Source organism: Choloepus didactylus, chromosome 3, assembly GCF_015220235.1.
Source record: "Choloepus didactylus isolate mChoDid1 chromosome 3, mChoDid1.pri, whole genome shotgun sequence".
Lineage (NCBI taxonomy): Eukaryota > Metazoa > Chordata > Mammalia > Pilosa > Megalonychidae > Choloepus > Choloepus didactylus.
In genome coordinates this window covers 213,362,375-213,386,146 of record NC_051309.1, presented here as the reverse complement: position 1 = coordinate 213,386,146, position 23,772 = coordinate 213,362,375, and the positions used below count along the sequence as shown (strand labels likewise).

General features: G+C 35.6%; 1 protein-coding gene across 1 annotated transcript in view; it reads right to left on the bottom strand.

The window, feature by feature from the left end:
- TNKS (tankyrase) overlaps window positions 1–23,772 on the bottom strand; it is a 254,709-nt gene that overhangs the window by 20,835 nt on the left and 210,102 nt on the right. The window contains exons 14-20 of the mRNA XM_037831282.1: window positions 21,326–21,471; window positions 19,600–19,765; window positions 17,940–18,159; window positions 17,553–17,662; window positions 9,676–9,864; window positions 6,140–6,377; window positions 5,449–5,531 (exon numbers count right to left, since the gene is read on the bottom strand). Coding sequence (XP_037687210.1) covers window positions 5,449–5,531; window positions 6,140–6,377; window positions 9,676–9,864; window positions 17,553–17,662; window positions 17,940–18,159; window positions 19,600–19,765; window positions 21,326–21,471 — 1,152 coding nt within the window. The remainder of the gene's footprint in view (window positions 1–5,448; window positions 5,532–6,139; window positions 6,378–9,675; window positions 9,865–17,552; window positions 17,663–17,939; window positions 18,160–19,599; window positions 19,766–21,325; window positions 21,472–23,772) is intronic.

Here is a 23,772-nt window from a genome sequence, read left to right as displayed (position 1 = left end):
ACATGGTGCACAATTTGTCGCCACACTTAGAAGGCAGTGGCCACTGGAAACAATTTAAAGTGACAAGTTAGGGAATTTAGATTTATGTTCATTCTTTTAGTCAGACATCAAATATTTAATGAGAACCCTCCAAATGCTAGGTATTTTCCCCTAAAGTAACCAATTAAACATTTTATTAATTCTAAAAATAACCCATTTTAGCTTAGAAAGTAAATAACTGTTTCAAATAACTGGTAGCAAAAAAACGGGGCCAAGCTATGGACACAGTACTACCACCAAAGATCATGCTATTTCCTCCACCAAAGAGATGAGAAATAAACACACAAATATGATTAAAGTTGGTAAATGTTTCGGGAGAATCTATATGGGAACTCTAAGGAAGATTCCCTACTTGGTTGCAGCTGTAAGAAGGGCTGGGGAGGAAGGAACAGGAAGGAAGTCAACACAAGTTTCCAGAAGAAAGTACTAATTCAGCTAAGAAGCAGAGGCAAATCAGACATGGAAAAGAGGGAAGAGTGTTTAACACAGAAGGAACAGCATGTGTGAAGGGAAAATTGGGTAAGAATATACAGAATGTTTGGGGAACTCTAACTTCTGTGGTTGAAAATGGCTACAGTATAATTTGTAAAAAGGAATAAAAAGAAAGAAAGGTAGAGAAGCAGGCAAAAAGCAGACCCTAATGGGCTTTACATGTCAAGTTTAAGGGATTCTGATAGTTTCTATAGGCCCTGGGAACACTTTTTAGCAGAGTAACACAATCTAAATTGTACTGTAGGAGGATGAGCCTGGTGGCATAAGGCAGGGTAGCTTTGAAAGGGAAAGCAACTGGGGACAAGATGAAGATGGACTGGAGTGAAGGGATGAATCAGAGAGCAATTTCAAGGCAGAAGTGACAGGGCTTGATAAATACAAATGTAAAAACAAAAAAGGAATGGGAATAAAGATAATTCCAAAATTCTGAAACTTAGTGACTATGAGGCTACTGTATCAATAAAAGAAACAGAAATATCAGGAAGGAAAGCAGGTTAGCTGAATTTTAGACATGTTGTTCCAAGATACAAGAGCTTTCATAGCTCTATAAGCTGCTAAAACTATTTTTCTTAAAATCATCTTTAAATTGACTCACTTTTTTTTAAACTTTGGCTTAGTTATATCCAGGAAATCACAAGTTTGTTGGGCTAGTTATTTATATCTAGCACACACTGAAAGAAAAGTATTTTAGAATACTTTATTTTAGAATAAATATTTTCCATGTATCGGGTAACATTATCTTGCATATAAAGCAAGTTATCACTTCAAGAAGGGCTGCCTCTTGTTTCTAAGATTTGTTCATTTTAGAGGTGGGGAGAGAAAATTAGTTTTTTTTTTTTTTTAAATTCAGTTTTATTGAGATATATTCACATATCATACAATCATCCATGGAGAAAATTAGTTTTATTGACAAAGACCTTTCTTTCGCTTCGGCTTAAAAGATTGCAGGCTAGAGTAACAGTAATTAGAACTAATTTTACAGTCATGTTCACAATGAATTTAGTTAAGTGGAATCCATGCCTTTGTCTTCAAGAATTTGAAATGAAAATTTATATGGTCACTTTCCATAAAAATATACAGGTGGACCATAAATATGTCCATAAGCAATCTTCCTAGTCATAGGATTTATGTTCCAGGAATTGTAATGTAAATCAAATCTTCCTTTCCCTTAGAAACAGTGTTCTAGGAAGGAAGCTACATTATAAAGGAAGGGCCAAGGTCAAACTGATACTATATTTAATTAACTATAAGGGAAATAAGTATGTATGAAAAGAATTTAGCAAAGTTTTTATGTCAAACATGATAATTTAGATAGGAGACTTGTGAGAATCAGTGTGAAGGATAAGAGGTGAGGCTACAATACTATGAAAGAGGCTTTCCTGTGACCAGAAGCAAAACAACTATATTCCCTACTCAAATGGGAGAGACTCAAATGGGAGAGAAGGATCCACGAGCAGCAACAGAAGCAATGAGATATTCTGTGTCAAAGCATGTCAGGAAACAGAATGACTCCCTGCCTTAAATTAAATAGACATGGAGTAAATGGGTACAATGTACATATGCTCACTAGCCCCCCAACATCCTGACAATCATTACATAATATTTCTGGCCCGATATCGAATGTTGATGGCAGAAAATTCTAAGGGTAAACTATTGTAAGGGTTACAAATTTATTCCTTTATAACTGAAGGCCAGTCAAATAACATTTGGAATTGAAATTAAAAATAAATTTGATTGCCTAGTGATTGGGCTAGAAGACAGTCAAATACAGTTCAAGACAGCGAAAGGTTTAATATCATTTGTTAGGAGGAAAGGTATTATGCTAGGCAATATGCATTAAAAGGAATGGTCAACATATTGATCAAGAAAAGGATATAGGAATTATTCTGGCAAAAAGAAAATCAATGGAGTCATTCACTCAGAACAAAATTTCAGTGAAAAATATAAGAATGAAACTGATGAAACCACAGTAAGCTGTCAAAAGGACAGTCTGTAAGACTGAACTATTAAACTATTAAAATCAATTAAATGGCATAAGCATGCCACATGAAATCAATTACTGACAAAGAGAATGTATAATCTAAGAAATAACACATAAATAATGATGCAAAGTATCTTACGGATACCAGAAAGAATAGAATTGAAATTCTTTGAAAAATTTTGGTCAGTTGGACTTACTTGTTTGAATTAGGATCTTTGGTTTATTAAACAAAGATAGGTTTGAAATTTCACAGTTACAGTGGCTATGATTTGGTAGAAAAGGACATAATTGGACTATGCCTGTATTTGAGGGAAATGCCTTTAAAACAGCTTTAATACATTGGGGGAGGGGATAAAGGAAAAGGATTCTGATTGTTTAAGATATTCTCGTAAGAAATTTCCAAACAAGAGGATGAATAAATGGTAAGTGTCCTAGTTTGCTAATGCTGGAGAATGCAAAACACCAGAGATGGATAGGCTTTTATAAAACAGGGGTTTATTTCACTACACAGTTACAGTCTTAAGGCCACAAAGCGTCCAAGCAATCAGGTACCTTCACCGGAGGATGGCCAATGGCGTCTGGAAAACTTCTACTAGCTAGGAAGGCAGCTGGCATCTGCTCCAAAGCTCCGGCCTCAAAACGGCTTTCTCCCAGGACGTTCCTCTCTAGCAAGCTTGCTCCTCTTCAAAACATCACTCCCAGCTGCACTCGTTTCCTCCCCGCCCCCGAGTCAGCTCATTTATGTAGCTCCACCGATCAAGGCCCACCCCGAATGGGTGGGGCCACGCCTCCATGGGAACATCTCATCAAAATTATCTCCCACAGCTGGGTGGGGCACACTCCAAGCAAATCTAACCAACACCAAAACTTCTGCCCCACACAAGACTACAAAGATAACGGCATTTGGGGGACACAATACACGCAAACCGGCACAGTAGGTGAAACTTAAAGGAAAAGGAAATCATTACTGCAGTCTATAAAGTCTTTACTGTGAGACAGAGTCAAGTGTGGTGCTTCATTACAACATGTTTTAAAAACTAGCACAGAAGCACAATATGACTGGGAATTTTAACTATTTGGACATCTGCAGTTATTATTTCACAGGTAAGGGGAGTGACAGGCTAAATGTCTTACTCAATGCTACACATCTGGTAAGAGGGAGAAAATAATTAGAATCAGGTCTTTTAGTGTTATTTCTTCTCAACCTTTTTGACCATTAAGATAATTAAAGATGAAGTAAAATAAACAATATAAAGAAATTCATTTAGCTAAAAAAACAAATAAGGAAAAGACAGACGGAACTCTTAACAGTATAAATGATAGGAATAAAAACCTGGGATTATTAATCAATTTCAAATTAAGCTATAAGCATTATATCAATTAGACCTGCCCCTAAACTGTGACAAGTTATTTTCCCCAGCTGGATAACTAATATGGATGTCAAACAGGAGATTCCTATACCTGGTAGACAGACAATGATTTCTAAAGACGCTTCCAATTCTAAGGTGCCAGGTTTATCAAGAATAGTCAATTTCAACTTACTAACTTATGACTCAGTATTCAATGCTGGCAATGGTAATAAAATCATACAATCTTAAGTTAAAAATTCATTATATAATAACAAAATGACAAACATAAGGATTCTCATTCACAAATGTCCTAATGGTAACTACATAGTCAGACCTTCACAGACATTTCAGATATATCTGAAAATGGGATGGATCTATTTGAGTGTACAGCCAATTTTTGGTTCAACATTATTTTAGACTCCACCTGGATAACAGAAACTTAATAAAGGGGCAATTTTTAAAAGATAAGCCTGTCTAAATATTACATTGCTTTCCAATGTAATGGACACTTGCTACATGAAGACTGTGTTAAATATGCACCAGTTTGGATATATTACATCCCCCAAAAGCCATATTCTTTAATGCAATCTTGTGGGGACAGATGTATTAGTGTTGATTAGGTTGTGATCTTTTGAGTGTTTCCATGGAGATGTGACTCAATCAGCTGTGGGCGAAACATCTGACTAAATTATTTCCATGGATATGGACACCACCCATTCAGGGTGGGTCTTGATGTAATCACTGGAGTGCTATAAAAGAGATGACAAATAGAAGGAGCTCAAAGCAGCTGAGAGGGACATTTTGGAAAGAAGCTAAGAGCTTACACTGACGCTGACACTTGGAAATGCTTGGAGATGCTAGCCCAGAGTTTGCTCCGGAGAAGCTGAGAGGACCCTGATGCTTAGATGCACAGGAGCTGAAGAAGCTAAGAGAGACTCAGAGACATTCTGGAGAAAGCCATTTTGAAATCCAACCTGGGAGAAAAGGAACAGCCGACGTCAGCCATGTGCCTTCCCAGCTGACAAAGGTTTTCTGGATATCATTGGCTGTTCTTCAGTGAAGGTATCATCCTGTTGATGCCTTAGTTTGGACACTTTCATGGCCTCAGAACTGTAAATTTGTAACCTAATAAATCCCCTTTATAGAAGCCAATCCATTTCTGGTATTTTGTATAACGGCAGCATTAGCAAATGGGAACAAGTAGTTAATACAAGAATTTCTCACTGGGTTTAAAGAGTCAGGTCATATCAGCAAGGAAAGCAAATAAAATGCCGACACTTTTTGGAAACAAAATAACCAAAGAAGATTTTGAAAACATTCTTTTTGAGGTGTTTTCATGGCTTAAGTTTTGACATGTAATAAAACGTACAGAGCCAGACTATTTCCTTAAAGATAAAACGAGTGACAAAGACTCCACAATTAGACAATTTTGGGAAAACGTATAAAATACTGGGCTCCCCTGGCTTAGTTAGCAATTTATTGTGGGTTTTAAAATAGCTGAGAAGAAGCAAAAAAGAAACAATGGGTGGCAATTAATAACTCTTAGTGTTTAATTAAAAAGACTCAAATATATACAAGCGAGTTTACCTGTTCTGTTTCAAAGATATCCCGAAGATGTTCAAGGCCAAGGCTTTTTAGGAATTGGCTGATATTCATGTCAAGACCCCCAACTGAAACAGAAGTATATTAAAGTTTCTCAGGAAAAATGTCATTACTCTAAAGGAAGTTCCAATATCTTTTTAAAGCCATGGCTCTCTAAGACCCTTGGCTATAAGGGATGATTTATATAGCATAAATTAATCCAGAATACATAAATTTAATTCAGACACTTCAAGTTAAATCTCAATTTGATTGAAAAATAAAAGCAGAGTGCTTTAATTGTAATCTAAGCAGTAATACATTAATTCTAATATTTTAGAACATAATCTGATGTTTTAAATAAATATTTAACAGTTGGATTAAAAAGTCCAAATATACCAGTTAATACTTTTAATTTTCATTCGTTAAATGACCTTTTTTTTCTGATATATTTTCTGTAATAAGACTCTATGTTCAATAAGACACTATGGTTGGAAATGGATGTACTGGAATATACACAAGTAAGAACAATGTAGATGCCAAAGAACTTGTCAGTCTTCTATAATAAAGTACTTCTTATAAGAAAACTTACAGACGGAATGTCTTTAAGTGAAATGTTCAACAATGGATAGGAAAAAAACAAGCGTTCCATATAAAAAAATTATATATAAACAAATAAAGCTTTTCAGGGTATACTCACCTTCTCCTTCCTTCCTTTCTGTACCCGCTGCACCATCCCCTGTATTGGATGCTCCTCCTACTGCTAATTCTGCTAAAGGACCAGTAAGGTTATCTATGCTGCTAGCCGCAGAGAGGCAGGAGGGGGTGGATGCTGGTGAGATCAGAGAGGCACTCACTACAGTAGCCTGAGGTTTAAAACAGGTTGGCAGGGCCTCTGGGGGCATGGCATCTATCAGCAAGGCTCTGATATCATCTGCCTGAAAAAAAAAAAAACCACACACACAAAAAATACCAATTTTAAAAAGTTAAGTTTTCAGCCATGGACCAAAGGATTTGTTAATTCTTAATGAATGCCTTATTCTTCCCTATTGATTTTTAATTATTCCTTCCTCTTTCTTCTTTTCTGATCCATAGCTCCAAAGAGTTTCAGTAGTTTCAGTAGATAGAAATGAAGAAATGGTGTCATTTTTTACATTTCATCTTTCATTTAAAAAATGCACATTTCATTCTGTTCTTTAGCAGAAGTTTCCATTTTTATATACTTTGCTTATGTTTAAAATGCAGTAATTTTTGTCTAGTTATTTCGTGCACATTTAATAATTTGATGTGTAATTAGAACCTAGGAAAATTTTAAACGAAAAGCACTTTAATTTGGCCAGCTTATTCACTAACTTTACAGCTTGTAAGTATTAGGGGTAATTGCTGTTAGAAGTATGTGAGAGAGAGCCTCCAAAAATAGCCAGTCATCGATTCCTTCCTCCCTGTATAAGCATGTCACTCCTCCCATCAAGAGGAGGAGTCTATTTCCCACTCCTGGAATCTGAATTGCCTGGTGGGTTGCCTTGATCAATAGAACGCAGAGGAAGTGACGGTCTGAAGTTTTTGAGCCAGGCTTTAAGAGGACTGGCAACTTCCACTTTCCCTCTCTTAGAAGTCATCCACTATGATCTAAAGAAGTTTGGGCTAGACTACTGAGTGATGAGATACTACACAGAGAAAGCCCTGTAGGATGAAAGGTCGTCTTGGATGGTCCAGCCTTAGTTGATCTCCCAGAGGAAGGTAGCTACACAAACAGCAGAACTGCCTATCTGAGCCTAGAACTGTGAGAAATGGTAAATTGTTGTGTTGAGCATTCACTAGGTTTTGGGATGGTTTGCTATGCACCATAGAGAACTGACATGGAAATCGGTACCTGGAAGTGGGGTGCTGCTGTAACAAAAACCTAAGATGTGCTTTTGGCTGGAAGCATAAAGGGTGGCTTGGTGACTGATAGTGGAGGCTGGAAAACAGGCAGTTGCCTCTGAAGGCTAGAGGAAGGGGGACTGATGTTGTGTAGCAGAATGTTTGGCAACACCTGTGGCATCATGAAAGGCAGAAGATGTACCTCATCAACTTGTGGATTTGGCTGAGATTTCTAGAAGAATGCTAAATATACCAATTGGTTAGTTTTATCTGCCCTTGAAAAGGCACAAGAACAGAGAAATGAACTAAGAAAGGAACTGCTTAATTCCCTTTAAGGAAATATTTTCATCCAGGACAAGCTGCTAAGTTGGAAAATAAAATTATTCCTCATTCCCAGTTTCTTCAGCAAAAGTTTCTCAAAGAAAGAGCCTCACAGCAAAGATCAAATATAGAACAACAGCAATGAAACACGGCCTCAGAGTGAAAAACAAAAGATTACCTCTTATTAAGATTTCTGACAGGTCTTAACAAGACCTTAAAGGTAGAGCCTTATGAACTCTCTAAGCTAGACGAAAGGGCTTCTAAAAATCTTAGGGGCACTGTCCCACAGCACCCTGCCTTGCAACCCAAAGTAGTGAGGGACCTGTCTAAAAGAGATATTTGGGTGTGGCTATCGTGCGATGGGTTGGAAGATAACTTGGTAAGTGGGAAGCCCACATAGTTTATGAAGGAGCAGTACCACTTTGGAGTTAAAAAGGACATAGATAGATCAAAATAAAAACAGGTCTTAGGCTCCCCAAATTTGTAGGACTAGGGAGCAGACTGAGAAAGCTACTTAGCTGTAAATATGGGCCATTTCTTATAGAAAGAGAGGGTGATTCAAGGGGTGCAGCCAAGAGCTATGGAATAACACTTCCTGGGAGCAGAACTAGATGACACGGTAACATGCGTATGGCTGGATTTCAGAATTGCTATTTGCCAGTGACAGCTATCTGCCTTCTACTACTCCTTCTTTTGAAGTGGTCCTTCTATTGCAGCTCTTCTGAACTTTTTCACCATTGCTTGTTGTTTTTGTGTGGGGAAGATAACTTGTCTTTTAGCTTACTGGATGTTGAATCAAGAGGAGCTGCACCTGGCAGCTGAACCTGAGAAACTGCACCAAGGAACTTAATTCGCATCCAGTTTTGATGCCAAACTTTGAGATTCTGACTTCACTCCTAATGTTATAACTGGTTGAGACTTCAGCAGTCTTGGTGGGAAGGGGAGTTGTGTGAATGTATTTTAAATGTGGGAAAAATATAAATAATTCGTGGCTAGAGAGCAGGCTGTGGAGGATTACAGATGGTCACAAAATCTCTGCTTCTACGCTCTTCAAAGTCAGAATCTTATTTCCCTACTGCTTGAATCTGGGCTGAATCCATGGGTTGCTTTGACCAACAGAATGTGGTGGAAGTGATGGCATGTCAGTTCCTGGCTTAGCCTTCAGAGGAAGGGCCACTCCTGTTTTCTCCCTGTTGGGATGCCCAGCAAGACTACTTGATGATCAGACACTACATGGGTGTGGAAAGAGAGGCCCTATCCTTCTAGCGATCTCTGCCAAGATCCCAGGCACATGGGTGAAACCACCGTGGATGCTGCTGCCCCAGCCACCAGCTGATGCAGCTGCACAAGTGACTCCAGGTGAGACCAGACTAAGATTCAGAGCCAATGGACAGAATCATGAGAAATAATAAATCATTATTACTTTAGCAACTAAGTATTTTGAGATAGTTTGTTACTCAGCAATAGATAGATGAAACAGAATGTGACTTGGAAAAAATATTTCTGGCTTAAAAAAGTATAAATTATTATGACTGTATAGTAACTCCCTGAAAGTTGAGGAAAGATGTCACTATGTTTAATTTTCTACTCAAATAATATTTAACTACAAAAAATTAATTCTTGGTTTTGAAAATATTCCTACAGTATTTCAATTTACCTTTCCATCTTCTTGACTATCTCACAGCCTCAGGTAAAGTATCATGATCAGTTGCTCTAGAATAATATACCAAGCATAGAACACACAAGATATTTTACTAAATGTAATTCTTTGAGGATATAATCTAGAAATGTATTTTCCTATGGATTCATGTTTCTCCCCAGTTAAGTACAGCAATAAATGAAGCTAACTTACTGTTAAGTTTGCCTTAAGAGAGTTTAAAATTATATTTTAAGATGAGCTAAAGTGTAAACTTAAAAAATTTTCAGAGGGAAATTTGTTCTTACTCTAAGTGAAATAAATATTACTAAAGGTAATCATGTTAATCCCTGGAACTTCACATCATTTCTGAAAGCACAATGAATAATACTGAGTATTTTGAAATGAGGACTTACTGTTGCGAGATCTAAAGGTGTCTGACCTTCTTGGTTCTTCATAGTTGGATCTGCACCATGTGCTAGGAGTAGGGCACACAACTGTGTCCTTCCTTTTTGGGCTGCTTCATGAAGAGGAGTAAATGCCCACTTATCTGTTGCATTTACACATGTGTTGTATTTTATCAATAATGCTGCTATGTCCACATGCTGAAGACAAACAAAAGGATGCAGTTAAGAATGGGATCATCTGGTAAAGCAACATCATGTGCACTGGTTTTTATTTAACATTTAATTCTCTATCTGTATTCGTATCCATTAGTGAAGTTTCTTCTAAAAAAAAAAATGGATATTCTACCTATATTTTGGACTCCCTCTTTTCCTGCCTCCTGAAAAATCTCAATTCCACTTTTTTAAATTAATTCAGACTTCTAACATTCCTGTCTATCTTAAAAACAAACATAATAAAATGAAACTAGTACCTGACCCCAAGTCTTCTAACAATGGTCTATTCTGCTCAATTTTTAAAACAAATATTCTATATCATCTGCTTCTCTTCTTCTCATTTCTCTTCCAACACACTATAATCTCATTTTTTACCCTCATCTACTTATTCAAACACTCTCTCAAAGATCCTCAATGTCCTTTCTTTGGTCTTCGGGAAAGTAATTATTATTATAACTATTTACAAAAATTAGTCTGTCATGTTCAAAATGATTTGGAGGCATAGGAAATGTCAGCAGTGGATACATCAACTAATAATCTGGGCATATGTGATAAGACCCTGAACTGGTTATAGAAAACTGGAAAAGAAAGTCTAAATTCAAGATAAATTTTAAATAAAAAAAAATAATAAGTTTAAAAGACAAATTCACTACAGAGGACAAAAGAGGGAAAAAGTAAAAAAATGAGCTTTTTTTGATCTAAAAGATTAAAAAGAAAGGTGAAATCATTAACAGAAATCAAGGAGCAAAAGTTTAAGTGGGAATGAAACTATAGGAAGGATAAGGTCCACCTGGTGTATGTAACTTTTGCAGTAAAACATCATAGTGATGATATTCTGTAAAACGCTGGAGTGCAGTTAAGAGGCTATGATTTACTTACTCACTTGTTCTTCCTATCTACTCACTCACCAACAAAGAATTTACCCGATGCCTATTAAGTGCCTGGCATTGGGGACAGGCAAGTCCAGGTAGTTTACAAAATGGAATACTGAGTTTTTACTAAGCTCACTTGATAAATGAGCTCACGAAGGGAAGGAGTATGGAAAGATAAGTACAAGAAGTGATAAAGCCTAGAGAACAACAATATTTTGTGGAAAGAGAGGGAAGGAGTCCTCAGAGGGAAAAGAAGGGGCAATGAGAGCTATAGAAGAACCATAAAGGGGCAGGAATATGGGAGGCAATGTAGGAGAAAGTTTCAAGGAGAGCAGGTTCTCTCAAATAAGAACTCTACATAGCAAAAGTTAACAGTTTTTCCCCAAAAGTCCTTAAGAAATAAGTTCAAGATAATCACACATAGGAAATATGGACTAAACAATTTAACTTTTGAGGAATATTAAAAATAAAGTGTATTTTTAAAAACACATTTATGGATACTAGGTTGGTTACCACTGAAGTATTTCTGAAGTCTATTTAAACTCCAATATTCAAAAATATTGTGCTATTGACACAACTGTGTCCCTGATGGATACATTTCCTAGCGTAACTTGGCCACTTTTGACAATTAACTCAGAAGTTCACTGTGGTGGCTTAGAGCTATACGTACCCCAGAAAAAAATGTTCTTAAACTTAATCTGTTCCTTTGGGTGTGCACCGACTATAAGACTGAATTTTTGATAATATTACTTCAGTTAAGGTGTGTCCCACCTCAATCAGGATGGGTCCTTAATCCTATTATGGGAGTCTTTTGTAAGTGAAATAAAATTCAGACAAATAAGAGAGAAAGCCACAGGAAACAAGAAGGTGAAAGTCAACAGAACCTGAAGAGAACGGAGAGGACAGGAAAGGCCGCCATGTGCATTGCCATGAGACAGAAGAGTAAAGGTAATAATTATCTTGATCCCAATGATCTCTGGCAGCCAGTCTTCAGGAAGAAAGCATTGCCTTGATGATGCCTTGGTACGGACTTTCTCTTAGCTCAAAACCATGAGCTAATAAATTCCCATTGTTTAAGCCTACACATTACATTGCATGGTATTTACCTGAGCAGCTAAGAAACCAAAAACACACATTATCTGTTGTGAATACATTTCTAATTCATGCTGTTGCTCAACTACAATATTGAATTTTTTGAAGCTAACTTTTATGAAAATGGAAACAGACAGAGAGAAAAATCCCACGATAGGATTTACAGTGTATTTCTTCATCTTTTTCTTAAGCTACAATTGTCTCTGCTCTCCCGAAGACACTCACTTCAGAAAGAATAGGCACTTTTTTTGAGGTGGTATTAAGGTTTCTAAAAACATAATGCAAATTCTTATTAATTTTGTTTAGAAAAAGTAATTTCAGAGGAAAGAGAAGAAAATTTATCTTAAAAGAAAAGTACTGACCAGACAATTCATAAGAAAAGTTTCCACATTTACTCTGACAACATAAAGTCCCTACTCCCTCCCCCACAAAGGTGGGGGGCGGGCAGCATAAGCAGAGTAGGGCTTCTGAGAACAGGCCAAGTTTTGTGATCCTTTTGGGATTATGAGATCATAATAAAATTGAGACTACAGTTCAGTTATGCTTAGAATTTCCAACACAAAAGATTTGAAAACAGGTACCATTCTGTTGAATTATCAAAACCACTTAAGACAACCTAGTGGGGTTATAGACTATTTAAACTGTGTTTCTGGTTGTTAATTTTACTCTACTCCTTTGTTTATTGGCAGAATAACATAATTTGGCATACTAATTTGCATAGGCTTCCAAAATTAGATGGTCCTAGGAAAATTAAGTGTGTGTGTATATGTATATGTATACAATTAATTATATATCTGGTACCTATTATTAAGCTTTCTTTATATGGAATTTATAGTTTATGCTTGGAGAAACCAATTACATGCTTGTTGAATTGGCTGACAAACATCTGAAAGGGCAATAAACAGGAAGGAGTATATTACTATCCAAATAGACTAAAAAACAATTCTTCAGTCTTTTAAACAGCTACAACACTGGGGCAAAAATAGTAACTGAAATTTAAGGCTGACAGATGCAGTAAATAAGACACAGTTCAGTTCTGTACAATATATAAAAGCAAAGTATTGAACTGCAAGGTCTGGAAAAGGAACTGAACCCCCAGGAATGTTTCCAGGAGAAGGAGCCAACTTAATATTGTTTCAGAATTCAGCTGCAACACAGAATGCTTTAAATGACCAATATAATGTAAAAAGACTGTGAGGGCCCTAATTTAAGATTAGAAAGATGGGAAGGTGTGTGTGTGTGGGGGGGTAGGTTTGGATTACAGTTAGAGCCATTTGGTAGAAAGAGGCTTTATTACAAGGATGCCACGAAATCCTCCAATATCATTACACTTGGGAGAAAGCACCTAAAAGTGAAAAATCTGAGAGAGAAAAATGATCAGTCAATTGATGTAGTCTTATGCTATAATAGAAAATTACATACTTCATGGTAAAAAATTTCAGTGCCTTACATTTATAGAGCAAAAGTTAACTGTCTTATATATATGTACCTTTGAAAATAATATAAGGCATACAAAGAGAACCAAATAGAATAAGGCACATTATCATTAATCAAATCCTCATGAAACTTGTATTTAAGCTCCTTAAACTATGAATTTGTTTCTGCATTTGGAAAAACTGAGATGGCAACCCCTTTCTGTATTAAAAAGATGTTGTATTGACCAAAGACACATAGGTGGGAGATAAGCTCTTTAGAGAAAAGAAGGTAAAATTTGCATCAAGGAATAATTACCAATAAATAATTGCTTAAATAAAAACTTTATGTAATTTCGGATATCTCATATTATTATTTTACTTCCAGACAACCAATCATTACTAAAGTTAATCTCTGTCTATTTAATATTGATAATGAGCTGGTCAAGTTATTCCTAAGGCTATGAGATGTAGGAGTAACAAGCAGTCCTTATTCTGGCTGGTCCAGTATGTATGTGGGCTGTGGGGAAAGAGTAATTAATAATAATAGAATTACTTAACATTTTTATAGTGCCTATGGTGCTTTAAGGTATAGAATGCACCTTCCACTTGCACTCACTCATTTAATCACAATACTCCTGTAAAGGAGGTCTCAGTATCCAAATTTTTCTAATGAGAAAATTGCAGATTAGAAAGATTAAGATACTTGTGGAAGAGTACAGGTTACTGAGTAGAAGAATAAAGACTAGCTCCCAGATATTCAGATCCCAAGTTAAGGTCTTTCCATTACACCACAGGTAGGCGCCTGCAGGGACCTGCTAGACTAAAGCACAAGACTCATTTGCCTGACTAGTTGAAATGGTAGAGTTTGATATTAGGGAGAAACCATTTAAGTAAAGACCACTGGGTAACACAATACCTAAACTACTCTAAAGACAGATTTATTTATAGTGTTGAGTCCTCTGTTTCAGATGAAGTGCCACTAAAATATGCTCCACAAAACTATTATCTCAGGGCAAGTGCACCACACACATGATGCAGCTAGGCCAGTTCAGCCATCACCAGATTAATACAACAGCCAGTGGTTTACCATCCTAACAGAGAAGTGTAGATTGGAACCCTATAATTTCAGTAAAATATCAAGCCAATAAATATGTCTAGTAAGAATAAAAAGGGACCTTTGACATACAGATTTATATATCTAGAAATAATAAAAATATTGTTACAGCTACTATGCAATTAAAGGAAGGCAAAGTAGCTTTTTAATTTTTCTATACTATGGTTAACAGTCCTCATTTTAAGTGTATTAAAGATTGAGATAAATACTGATCTGATACGGTCACTGAAAGATTGCGTGGCTTAAAAATTGCATTAGATAAAATTACTTTATAGAGAGCAGAGATTCTCAACAGGGAAGACGACTTTACTTATTTCCAGCTGAATATCACTGAGTGTCATGACAGCCATTACTGAGAGGAGTGGGTTGTCCATGCGAAAAACATGGAAACAGAAAAAAGGTCAAGAAGCCACTAAAGTAAAGGTTTTAGTCAACACCTACATAGTAATTAACTCACAGATACATGATTTTTCAATTTATAAGTTTAAAACCTAAAAGATTTTTAGTGACTCAATCTACCCATACAAAGAGGTAAAAATACATACTACAAACATATTATTTAGTTGATTTGCCTTCTTAAGAAGCATAGGATGAACTGGTTTCGCCAAAACATCTATCAAATGACCTATATCCAACCTGGAGAATTTTATGCTTGTTCATACCTCAGTAAGTTACGTTCATTTACACAGAGCTAGGAAATAGGGGTTTGATAACAAACAGGATAAAAACAAATAATGAAAAAAAATGTTCAGTACATTTCTCACTTGGAGTTGCAAGAGCAGAGCAGGGGTTGTGATAATGATGAAACAAGTTAATGGAGATGGAACAGTGGCCCCCTGGTCAGGAGACTGAGTGCATTACACAACCCATTCAACTAATGGCAAGAGAGCTAGGTTCAAGGAGGCATGGAATAAGACAAGATTGGGCTGCACACTACATTACTATACAGCCACAGAAGGGAACCACTGATAATTCTATTCTTCTCGGATGAAATCTGTCTTAGTTTGCTAATGCTGCAGAATGCAAAACACCAGAGATGGATTGGCTTTTATAAAACGGGGATTTATTTCGCTACACAGTTACAGTCTTAAGGCCACAAAGCGTCCAAGGCAACACATCAGCAATCGGGTACCCTCACCGGAGGATGGCCAATGGCCTCCGGAAAACCTCTGTTAGCTAGGAAGGCAGCTGGCATCTGCTCCAAAGCTCCGGCCTCAAAACGGCTTTCTCCCAGGACGTTCCTCTCTAGCAAGCTTGCTTCTCTTCAAAACATCACTCCCAGCTGCACTCTCTTCTTCCCCCCGAGTCAGCTCATTTATGTAACTCCACCGATCAAGGCCCACCCCGAATGGGTGGGGCCACGCCTCCATGAGAACATCTCATCAGAATCATTGCCCACAGCTGGGTGGGGCACATTCCAAGCAAATTCAACCATCACCAAAACTTCTGCCCCACACAAGACTACAAAGATAATGGCATTTGGGGGACACAATACACTCAAACTGGCACAACATCCATGCATAGTAACATGCTCTTTCCACTGTAGGAAGAATGGGGATTACAAGGTAAAAGATGTATTTTACAAATTAAGCTTTATTTTCCTTATCCTCTGTGACAACTATGAAGACTGTGGAAAGGAAAAGACTGAGTGTGATCGATCTTTTCTATATTCACAACATATGGAATATAATGAAAAACATAAAGATCCAGTAGTCTATGCAGCTGATCATACAATATAAGCTTTATTAGATCAGATCAAGAACTGTAGATCAAGAACTGTAATTCTATTGCCCACACATATTCTTACACAGTATAATAGTAGATCTGCAGAGAAGACAGGACTCTGATATAAGTTCTACTGATCCTATCAACTTGAAAAACTCTGAAGCTTAGCAAAGTGGAATAAACTGTAAAACAATATAGAACAAAGGATCTTGCTAAAGAGTGCTGAAAATTAATGCCCAAATGGTATATATGTATGGTTATAACTTAAAGGTTAAAGAGTTCTATATAAATGTATATGTAGTGGGTAAGCAATAAATATTTAGCAAATTCTTATCAAGAGGATTTCAGTACTAATAATATATTTTTTAAACGGATGACTTTCAATTGATTTATATCACACTTGGAAGTTTAATTTTCTTTCCTATTTGTCCAACTCAAACTTGGATTGTTTGCTTTTCTTATATAAAAGTATTCCTGCTTAGAGTTGTCTTCTCCCTGAAATCCTACAGAGGAGGCCTGAAAAGATGATTATCTCACTATGAAGTGCAAGGGGGGAGACAGTAGGAATAGAGAATTAGGTGGTCAAGGTGGCAATTTTAGTTTTTATTTATAATTCGTTAATCTTTTGCAAATCTAGAAACCTTCCCCACCAAAACATGATTCCAACTGTGAGAACACGTGGTATGTACAATCAGGCAACTGTGGAATTTTAGTCAAATAGGGATTAAGTGGATGAACAGACGAGCACATCAGCCTTCGTTTTATTTCTACTACAGTGATTCATCAGGCCTGAAGCAGGCAGTCAGTTCTAATAAATGGCATCAAGGCATTGCAACACACTCCTCTTCCTCTTAGAGCTGAGGATTCAAGTTTTAGTGCTTGGAAAGAGTGACTGTGGCCTTTCACTGTGAGGTTTTAACTAGTCACTCTATAAAATGATATATACCAATAGTTCAGCCACTTATTTGAACATTTTTAAGATGCTGATGATAACATAAGCACCCATAATTTCCATTTGTAGATTTGTAGAGAAGACAAAACTCTCATTTAAGTTCTACAGATCCTATCAACTTAATAAACTCTGAAGCTTAGCAAAGTGGAAAAAAACTGTGATTTTAGAAACTATATACCTCCTAGCTTTTATAGTTTCTAAAATCTACTTGAGGTAGAGTTAAGATTTATTATCTTTATCAATAAGTATTAACTGAGAAAACCCATTACATACTTATTATTGTGCTACATAATGTGGAGACAACAAAAAATTATAAAAAGCATGGTCCTTGGCCAAAAGATATTAAGTTTAAGTGGGAAGGCAAGACAAAACTCAGAAATTAAAGATTAAAATTGTGCTAAATTATGATATTGGGTGTATATCTACTTACTTCATGGGGTGCACATTTAACAAAGTAGTAAATGTCAGTGAGGCTTTCTAGATTTTAACTTTAGCATGCTCACCCCATAGGATGCTGCATTATGAAGAGGAATTAAACCACCTTTGTCTTGGGCATTAACATCTGCTCCATGCTCTAGAAGATATTCAGCTACTTCCAGGTTATTGTAGCCTGCTATAAGAGGGAAAAAAGGCAAAACTATCAGGTTAAAAGGAAAAAAAAAAAAAATTAAAACACCAGACAATTTTAATGTTTTAGTATTTTTTTGCTTCAAAAGCCAATAATATTATCTTTTTACATATTATTACACAATTAAGAGCCTTTACATTAAGAAATTACACAAAATCGTCAGACAAAAGCATTTTACTAAGTAGTACTCTGTATGCTCAGCATAAACCATATTAGGTATCCAAGAAGGAAAACAGGAGTTGGAAGCCCTGGTAATGTTTACCTGCCAGGTGCAGAGGGGTTGAGTTTCTGCCCTGGGTATCTCTGCAGTTGATATTCTCTGGGGTACAGAGCTTCTGCACTCTTGCCAGGCAGCCCTTCTTGGCAGCATCCAACAAGGCAGCATCCCCTCTCAATAAATCCTGGATATCTGTGTCTCCTTCTTTTACCAAATCTAAAGGTGTATTTCCATCTCTGTTCTTTTTAGTTGGATCTGCTCCATGCTACAAAGATGAAAAACCAAACTGAGTTTGCATTTTCTGTAGTATATTTCTTAAGCTTTATGCTTGTATTATTATTATTTTTTAACTTACTCCATCTTTGCTTATCATCTATATGCATTCTGAAAAACACAAGTGATATATCCTTTTCAATTTTGCATATTCCTGCTAATGAATTCTCTGCTTAAAAATACACTGGATACACTTTCTAAGTATGGCTCAACTGAAGTCCCAAGCCTCAGGATCAATTGTGATGGTGTCAACTGCCCTTTACTTTTAACAATAATAGGCATTCTCAGGCTGCAAGTTGCCTTTGGAAACCTCTTTTCCTTTCAAGAATGACCTGGATGTTAACTTTGACCAGATTTCACTTACACAAAGATATTCAGGGGGTATCATGAAAAAGGAAGAAAAACAAGAAGAGGAAAACACACGGGTGTGTGGGGGAGGTACTTAATTATAAATGTTATTTTAAGAACAAAATTTAGTAATTTCAGTATTTTCATTGTAAATCTTAATTATCTATCACGAAATCAGGTACAAATGTATTAACAACTTGATTTTAAAAGTTTTATTACCTATACTTAGGAAATAAAATAAATAAAAGTCAAGAATATTTACTATAGGTGGACACAGGCTGCTTATTAGTCCACTGTGGAAATTAAGAATAAGCCAAACTAGACAATGGATTCACAATGACCTGGAAGTTATTTCTTATTCACTGGTAATAGTAAAAATGAGTACCAACTACAGTGGTATTTTTCAGACCCATAAGAACATATTTGATATCACAAAAGTGACAGGAGAAGAATTTTATTCATATCTAACCAGAAGAGTATTTTCTTTAGCTGAAACAGAGAGAAAACTACGATAAATACATGTCTGATCATTTTTCGTATCCTTTAATTTAAAAACAACACAAAATTAAGTTAGTTGCATGTAATTACTAATTTCTACGATTTCATGTATGTTTCAAAAATTTATATAAACTTTGTTAATTATTACTTAATAGTCTAGCAAAAATATGATACTAATAAAGTTCTTATAATATTTGCAAGTATAAATATCTAATAATGAGGAATGATCCAGTAAGTTAACGATAAAATAGACAGTCAGAAAAGTCAAACTTGATTGAAAAACCTGTTTCTTCCCTGTATTAGATTAGCAAGGCAGACTAAGTCACCTCTTTCTAAAACTTACCTTGATGAATTTCAATTAGCAGAATTTAATTAAATGGGTTCAGAAAAGACAATTCAGGCACTACTCAAAGCTATGTACGTATCAGGATATCACACTTGAGCATCCCTCCAAAGTAGAAAATGGAAGCAGTCTCTACAGTACTTACTGTACTTAACAGAATAAAAGGTATTTGATTCAGCTTCAAGTAATAACCAAAAAGGAAATAGAATTATCCTATATTTTATAATTTAAAACTTTACATACTTTTAAAAGAAGTTTGCAGATTTCATATTTTCCTTTAGCTGCTGCTTCATGTAGAGGTGTAAATTTCCATAAGTCCGCCACATTGACAGAAGCACCATGCCGTACTAAAAGTTCAGCTACCTCATAGTGTCCATATGAACAGGCATTATGAAGGGGCACCAAGCCACTAAGCAGAAGAAAATTATTATAAAGTCATTTAATAAATCTTTGAGTAGAAATGATTCCTATAATAAAAATAATTCTATGGCACTGACCAAGTGGAACACCTACTTAAAAAAGATATATTCCCCCACCTCAGATTTAAAATATAGTCATCCTTTTCAAAATAATTTCAAAAATGTTTCTTTCAATATAGGAATTTTTTCCCAAGTTTCTTGGGGTTGGGTATATATTTCACAGCAGTCCTGTGCTTACCAGGTTAAAATAAGTACAGAAATACACCCAGAGAATAAGGTTCCATCACAATACTTTTAACCCAGGTTTTCACCCTGGCAATATAAAAAGTAACACTAAGAAATGATAGCAGAAATAATTAATCAATAATCTGGTTTTATCATCTCTCAGATTTTCTTCTATTTGAGTTTTCCTAATTAAAATCGTATGCTTGCTGATAAAACATACATTGCAATTTAAAGTTATTTAGGTAAGTTCAAGTTTTATCTTTGGTTTTTGGGTTTTATTTTTTAATTCCTAATAATTCAGTAATGGTTTCTCTGTGCAAAAATTCCAATATTGCAAGTGCCAAGAAATGAAAACTCACAATCCGAGTATTCAGAAAGGAAAATAATAACTTCAACTTTAAACTTTAGTTAGATAAAAATGTTTTCAGATCAAATTTGCCAAGTCCTAATAAACTGGGCCATAGGAAACATTTTCATTGCTTTCCAATGTACTATGATACTTTGTAAGAGCTAATAATAATGTTATTGATCATTCATGTCCAATATGTCCCATTAAAAAGATAAACCCATAATGGTTACACTGTGTGATTTAGTTCTACACAACTCTGTCATGTAACTGCAGAGAACTCAGAATTAAAGAATATGGAAACTCATTTCAGTTAAAACTCCCTGCTCACATTTCTGAATAGCTTCCATGCTGCTTTAAGCTCTATCTATCTAAATTCAAGTAATTTAGTAAATGAGTATAAAAATACAAAATATCTGAACTAGTAAAAATAAAGTTATGTTTCTATTATAACTGATGACTCTGGGATTGATGGTTGTTTTTGGAAGAGATTATACATTTTTAATAGAAAAAAAGGAGAGGATAAACGATAAATTACAAACTATATAAAAACAATCATACAATACAATAAAATACTATATACAGGTCATTAAAAGAATAAGATGAACTATTACGTACTGGCATGGAAGGACATTCAAAATACACTACTCGGTGAAAAAAAGCAAATTGCAAAACAGCCTCTATAGAATGGCATCATCATTTGTGTTAAAAGCCACCACCACAGCACACACATTGGTATATGCACTTAATAAAATCTGGAGGATTACTTACAGAACTTTAATGCAGTAATTTCTAAGGGGTAGGGTGATAGGGACTTTTCATTTTCTATATTAATACTTCTATAATGCTTTAATTGCTGCTTTAAACAAAAACATGCATTACTTTTTCAATAGGCTAAAAAAATCTGACTTCAAATATTTTAAAATAATTTTAAACTATGAAGAGAATGAATCCCAAAGAGCTAAATTCTAACACATACCCTTTGTCTTTGGCATGGACATCGGCACCATGGTGTAGAAGGTACTCCACAACAGATACACGATTATAGCCCGCTGCAAAGTGTAAGGGTGTAGAATGTCGGCCCTCTAAATCTCTGCAATTCACATTTTGAGGGCTGCAAAGTTGCTTTTATGGAACACACACAGACACACATAAAATAAATGTTATTTCATAGATTTTGCTCCAAATTCTTGTAGCATCTTGGATATATATTGTAATTTTCTAATGAATAGTTCCAAAGATCAGATAATACAAATGATGTTTAAAAATCAGCACTATGCTTGGCTATGCAGTGACTACATTTATTCTTATAAAGTTTACAGAGCAATTTAATCTTTTTAAATATTTCCTGGCCAAAATCCTAATCAAAGAGAAAAACTCACAATAATGCAAGCATTTCCAAGGCAAATAATCCCTAACATTTTCATCTTGATAGGTTTTTCCTCCCTGAGACCGCTTGTCACAGCATGTCTGCTTATACTAGTATGCTCGTGGCCATCCATAGTTCAAATAAGACCAACCCTAGTTGAATGCAGAACTAACCCAGAGTTCTCATCTCTTCTACTGTGGATCAAATAAGCAGGAAGGCTGGAAAATTATTTTAATTCTGCTTAGGCTACCTAGTTGGACCCTTTGATCCACTGCAGCAAAGCCATATATTCTGCAATGTTTGCCTGATTTTCTAGGGTAAGTTTGTGTAACTCTACAAGTCAAACTGATTCTAATCATACTCTCGTTTTCAGCCTTTACTTCTATCGTCTTCAGCTATGTTCCCCAAATCTCTCTTCTACCTCCTTCTTTCTCTTTGAATACTACCAGTTTAGCACAATCAAAATTATAAGCTCAATTATGTTTGCTTATGAAGTGGTAGGAAGCAAACCAAGGAGTAACAGACTCCATCACTGGTGGTGATAGGTGAATTACAATACCAGTAATAGTTGAGTCATAATTTATAGTTTATTTAAAAACTTCATATTATTTCAGAATTATTACATATCTGTGAAGGTGATCATTATTCCCATTTTACAGATAAATAAACCAAGGCTTAGAAGGGTTATGTGGCAACCTCTTTCATGCAGTTGGTGGCAAAATAAAAACTCAAACCTCAATTTTACTGATTTTTACCCTCTTGATCTTTTTGCTATATCCATGCACCATTGCTCACTTTCTTCAACACTTAACTTTAAGAAAGTGATGATAAGTAAGGACATGAAAAGAAGAAAACTAAAATAAAGCAGAAAACAGTAGCATTTTCTAGGCTACAAGATACGATGGCAAGGGCTGTCTAGGCTTTGTCTAACCTTGCCATAGCTCCTGCCACTGTAATGAGCTATTATGATATAAAAGCAATGAACCAGGAAGGTATCTATTTCTTCTGATAATATAGAGCAGGGGCTTTCACAAGGGCATTTCAGATGGCACAATTTTTACTTGATAGGAGGAAGCCGGAAGGGAGAGCCCGCAATCCTGTCAATTCTATATGGAAAAGCACCTGGCTCTAAAATCCGAACAGCCACTGTCATCTGCCCAGGTCAAATATCTTTTCAAGGCAGGTGAGTCTGTAGCTACTAATATATTAAAAGTAGAACTGAAACATAAAGTTAAACAGAAATGAACAAATTAATATATTAATCAAAAAGAAAGGTTGCAAAAACTGGTAGCGAACACATTCCATGGGCTCTCACGTGACTGAAGCTGCATCCTGCTGCTGCTGCTTTTTCTTCTGGCCCTTACATTTGAGATTAGCTTTCTTCTTTGTCGTCTTTTTTTTTTTTTTTTTGGTATAAATTTTTGCAGAGAGTATTGGCAAAATAGGAATGAGGTAGAGAATGAAACACAACTCATATTTGTCAGGTAACAAAAATAGAAGGCTATTCTGCTTACTGAATATTTGCTTTTTAATATTTGGAAGTTATTCTCTATTCTATCTCATTTTTTTTTTAATTCCAAAGCAATTTTTCATCCTTTCTACCTATTTTTCATAATTCCAAAGACATTACTCAACAAACAGCCTTTTCCTTTAATACCTAACTTCGAATACTTTCTAATGCCTCTAGGGAAAAGAAATTCACCAGGCCTAATTCTCAGTAAATTTCTCTGCTTTGTTTTCTTCTGCCACTTCCATTTCATCGATAAAAATATATTTGGCCTTCATCGTGAATGAATTGCTTAGGGAGCCTGAAAAGCTGTAGTCTATTTTCCTATTACATATAAAACACATGGAATTAAAATCTACATATTAATTTAATTATAATGGAAACACATAGCAATTCTAGAGCTGAGATGATCAAGCTGTAATACAGAAAAGGAATCTTAACAACTTTTATATTTAAAAATTTTCTTTTATTATGTTGTACTATATAATTTTAGATCTCAGAGAAATTTAAGATTTCTCCTCAGTGGTCTATTACAACTAAAATTTACTTT